The 5,213-nt window shown below is 43.5% G+C and overlaps 1 protein-coding gene across 1 annotated transcript in view; it reads right to left on the bottom strand.

The window, feature by feature from the left end:
- Window positions 1-3,982: 3,982 nt before the first annotated feature.
- PINX1 (PIN2/TERF1 interacting, telomerase inhibitor 1) overlaps window positions 3,983-5,213 on the bottom strand; it is a gene marked incomplete at both ends in the record, with an annotated part of 9,070 nt that continues 7,839 nt past the window's right edge. The window contains one exon of the mRNA XM_010131372.1: window positions 3,983-4,059. Within this exon, the coding sequence (XP_010129674.1) occupies window positions 3,983-4,059 (77 nt within the window). The remainder of the gene's footprint in view (window positions 4,060-5,213) is intronic.

Raw genomic sequence — 5,213 nt, 5'->3', positions numbered from 1 at the left:
GGGGGGGGAAGCGAAGTCTGGCAGATCTCACCCTGCAAAACAGGTCCTCAATGCAGGCCTCCAGAGAGCATCATAATTACAATTCAATATTTTCGATCACTTAACTCTCCCTGGGAAAAAACTGCAGACGTTTTCAATTCAGGTCCACTCTGAAGCTCAGCCATTGTTTTCTTCCCCCCTCCCCCCCTTTTTTTTTTCAAGCAAAGGTCCATGCATAGTTTACTAAGAAGGTTTCACTTGGACACATGATTTATCAAAGATAATTTATGAAGTACAGTTATGTTTAACATTCAGGAGAATTAAAGGTTGCAAATGCCTGTGAACAGTAACAGCTATCCCAGATCCATCAAAACAAGAGTTTAAACTAGTGCCTTGGTCTTAAAGAAACTCCTCTCAACCCTGAGGAGCAAGCAGCATTTCCTTCCCCAACCTTTGCAATTCCATTCTTTTGCAATCTTTACGACCCTCTACCCAACTCCCTCTTCCTTTGATAAGACAGATAATCCAAATTTCAACATCCCCCCTTAATGAACCAGTGTCAGTGTGAAATGAGAGAACAGCTCCATTAGCCAGATTGGTCCCAGGCTACTGAGATAGAGAGTGAGTCTGAGATCAGCTCTACAGTTAAGACAGCTCACATTAAGCTGGCACAAAACAACTTCTGTCAAAGACTTCTTGATCATAAACGGACTGCTAATGACAATATTAGAAAAGGCTGAACACCACTATTGGAACAGCATCTCTGTAACACAGCTGATTTGCTGAGACACCATTGATCATGGCAGCAGTTCAGAGGGGACGCAGTACTGACAAGCACTTCAGAAGAGCCTGGATTATCTTGCTGGTCCAGAGATCATATCACTTAGCCTTAAGCCCTTCTGCTAATGTCCATCCGGTCATAAGCACAGATGGAGCTTCTGGGTTTTGCTTTCCTCCTTGCATCTCCTAATCTTTAAGGATAGTTTGGTATTATACCAGCCAACCATGATGCCATCAATAGCACCCATCCTTAAACGTTTCTGTAACATCCACCATGTCTGATGCCTACAGAGCTGTGAATGATCACCCTACTGAGTTCCTTTACAGCCTAAGCATTTTGTTATTCCACAATGTTCCCATCTTCTGCTTCTTAAGGGATCTCTTTCATCTATCCACTGAATTTTCACACAGGCTTAAACTGGAGGCTTTAAGGGAAGGAGGTAGTCAAAACAAGGTCCTGAGCAACTTGTTGCAGCTGACCCTGCTTTGAGGAACCTTCAGGTCTCCTCCAGTCTTGGTGAATCCGTGATCCTATGGAATGCATTTCCTGCATCTTTCCATGAAGTTATACCCAAGATGGTTCTGATCCTGGACTGAAACAACTAGAAATAGGGTAAAAAGAATTATGCTGATTATCTTTGTCAAAAGACCAAGAGTGGAGTGAAGACTCTATTGCGAGCTGAGAATGGGTCATTCAGTCCAAACCCAGACAGTCCTGAATACTTCTCCAACTGCACCTCTGAAAAAAAGAGGAAGAACTGAATACCTCAGAAAAAGCCTTAAAGATGGGACTTCAAGCTACAAGATCAATCCGTAACAGGTACTTCCATGTGTTATTTCAGTTCCAACTATAGCTGGGAACCTGCCATCAGAGTGATTGCTAAGAGCACTCCAGCCACTATGTAAGAATGGAAGTAGTCCTCACCTATTTCAAACAGGGACAGCAGCATACAACCATTGTGATGGTTGCAGGAGCTGCAGCCCACCATGGCCTGAAGACACACCCCAGTGCTCTGAGGGACACCAGGACTCTTCCTATACTCTCTCTACACAGGAACAGATATGGTCCTGTAGTGCACTCTCTGCCACATCAGGGAGACGCCCAGAGCTTAAGAATTTCCAGGCAGAACAGAACAGCATTGCAAACCCTCACAGGGCAGTTCCATTTACCATCTTAAGGACCAGGTGCTGGAACATGATGGAGGGGATCATGAGAGTTCACGGGTGCAATGAAATGAAATTGCTCCAAGCTGGAGGGCCTGAGCAATGCATTTTTGTTCTGTGTGAACTCCCCAGATCTCTGATCCATGAAGAAAAGGAGAGGCGGTGGCGGGGGGGGAGCAATTGTGCTGCCTCTGGCTTTCTCTCCCTGCGGCTGCTTAGCAGCAGACGGTAGCCAGAAGACAACAATGCAGCTCCAAATTACCCCCCCTCCTGCCTGTATTTGCTTGTGGAAAGCGGGGCGCTTAACAGGGAACAGCCTGTGACTTTTTGCCAGAACCTTGACCCATTAGCTTAGTGTTGAGTGAGGGGACAAAGGAAATCTGCACTGCAGTCACCAGCCAACCACTGCATCAGTCAAGGAAGTAGAAAAAGCATGTACAAACTTATGTACCCTTTGCAAGCAGCCATAAACACACATGATGTGCAGTGCCCAGCAACAAAAGAGCATTTTCTGCAGGATTAAGTCCCAGAAGAAGCAACAGTATTTGCTAAACTTATCTTTAGTTTCAAACAATATAGGACATGCAGAGAAAACACGATCAGCTACTTGGGACAACTTGGTGTGGGGAAGGGGGCAAAATCTACTCCTTTAACCACAGCACTGTTAATTCACATTAAATCCCAGTTTGTCTTGATTCATATGGACCTGTCAGTCCCCAAATGCTCATTTCAAGGCAGTAGTAAGCTAAGCTGGGTTCTGTGGTGGCTCATGGCCTCCTCCCAAGCTCTCATCTTTAAAGCCAAACCACGTGACTGGTAACAAAGGTTCATACTGTTTTTCATGGTGGCAGACAAGACAGGACAGTTCTTAATTTGTTTAAATTTCTTCTAACCTCCAGTTTAATTAACTGTAACTGTATTTTTGTAGTTTAGAGAAGAAGCTCAGAAAACAGACTTGACATTTTTCTCTGTCCTACCAACAGCTTTAAGATCTACAGCACCTTCACTGCAAGTATAACACTACATGGGATAACCGCAAGACCGAATCCTTCAAACTGTCCAATTCAAGGCACCCCACTGAAGAATTCTTTATTTTATAGTAAGATTTTTCCAGTGAAGAATCCCCAGTGGGTCACTATTTGCTCTTCACAAGCTTCGTTGTTGTTCTGCTTAGCATTTACATAGCTCTTTCACTACTATCCAGGAACACCTGGCACATTCTGCCCCCTGTTCCTCTTCTCCCAAAGTTCAGAGTGGCCCACACTGAAGTTACAGAACAATTTCCAAGAGTACCGCACAACGAGGGAGGTGTCAAACACACACATGGTGCTTCAGGCCCCTTTTTTTCCTCTAGACACAAGACTTCAGGGACCTCTGAATCAACATACTCATTTGTGCTTTTCCACGTTATTTTTTCCACAGAATTTTTCTAGATATCAGTCATGTCACAGTGTGAGTCTGTTATTTTTATATACCAATAGAGCAGACCTACTCTTTGCAAGTGCAAAATGCTAATGAATACATGAATAAAATAAATGTTAGTACAAACCCTGGTCTCATTACACGAAGTTGGGTGAAAGTCTTCTCACATCAGCTTTCAAGCCACCTTTGAATCTTTGCTCAGAGATGAGTGAGACTTTGTGGCTGCTCAGCCTTTCCCAATCCTTGTGAAAAAAAGGGCACTTTGCTGAGATTGTCGAGTTGCTACCAAATGTTAAATTTTACTTTGGGTGTTCACGCAATTTTCAGCTCAAGCAAGATTGATCTGCTTTGCAATGCAGTTTTTAAACTGTGTGAAATTAAAATAATGAAAATTCCTAACTCCAAAGAAGCTACGTCACAGTAATTCCTAAAATATTAAATTCACTCTTATTTCCTAATGGTTCAGAGCACAGCATCTGCAGCTTTCACACTGAAACAACAGTTATTGCTCAGGCAGAAGATTCCTCACTTTTTGATGGGCATGTGTAATCTCACCAGCAGAAAGACATTTAAATATGCTTCTGTCATAAGGGAAAACGCACAAGGAAACAAGAAGAACGTGAAGCCTCTTGTTTACCTGTGTCTTCATGCTCCTTTGTCGCTTCCCAAAGATGCAGGACAAGTCATCTTCACTGCGTGAAGAGAGATCCTTACCTGAAAGGAGTAAGGGGAAGAAAATAACCAGCTGGTGATCACATCTGCTGATGACAGGTACACGTTGATAACACAAACCATGACCCACTGAAGTAGAGGTTTTGGAGAAAGACAAAAATCAGGAGGAGAACTTTAAAGACACTAAATGAAGGCTGACAGTGAGTCCCACACACAGCAGGAAATGTCTGCGTTGCAGGAAAGGCTGGCGAGGAGACACCACAGCCTGCTGGGGTTTACCCACAGGGAAGCTCAGAACAGCAGTTTGTTTCCCCCAACCTAATGCTGCAATTGGTGTAGCAAGACAAGGGAAACAGCCTGCACTACACTGAAGGGAAGGAAGAGTTCTAACCTCCTACATACATGAAAAGTTCAAGGAGAAACTGCATGTCTTTGGATTCTTACGAGAATTCCCCATCTCTGACATACCTGGGGAGTTACAGCTCCTCCATACAGCGAAAAAAAAAAAATCCACCTTTACTCAATGGGGACTTTGATTCATGAAATTGCTTCTGAAAAGCAAAACTTCCATCTCTGCAACGCACTGGACTATTCCAACTTAATTTCAAGGGTGAAGCAAAGACTTCTCTGTGTTCCAGTAGGACCTTTATTCCCACCTGAGCGCTGTGTGGCCAGCTGAGTATTACACATGGAGCAGGGAGGGGGAAGCAAAAAGCTGTGATACAACATTCTGAGAGACCAGCAAAAGTTTACCTGATTCTACATTTCAGAAACCTTTATCCTGAGTTGTCCACACCTTATCTCAGAAAATTCTTTAAAAGAAAGTCAGCAAAAGTTCGAGAAACAAAATAAGCCCAGATAGGCCAGCTTGTTCAAAGTCTGCTGGGGTCTCACTTCACCTGATTTTCTGATTCCAAAATCACTGTCCTCAAAACAAATCTAAGAACTTGTAATGGACAAAAAAAAGCTATTAAATAATCTGACTATTTTGACTTCTGTGTGGTGCTTATGTTCCTCCAGCAGTGAGGCTACAAAACAGCACCAGAAGAGGAAGCTGCATTTTCCACCACTGCTGCTCTCTTCTCCTGCTTTTTGTGTGAGCTCAGTCTTGTTTAGTCTAAAAGGAAGCAGGATCGGACTTGAACAGCAAGGGCCACAACAACATTAGCCTTTCTCAAACAACTTTTCCTCTTTCC

The sequence above is a fragment of the Buceros rhinoceros genome, unplaced genomic scaffold (assembly GCF_000710305.1).
Source record: "Buceros rhinoceros silvestris isolate BGI_N320 unplaced genomic scaffold, ASM71030v1 scaffold262, whole genome shotgun sequence".
Taxonomy (NCBI): domain Eukaryota; kingdom Metazoa; phylum Chordata; class Aves; order Bucerotiformes; family Bucerotidae; genus Buceros; species Buceros rhinoceros.
This window is presented reverse-complemented; position numbering and strand designations above follow the sequence as displayed.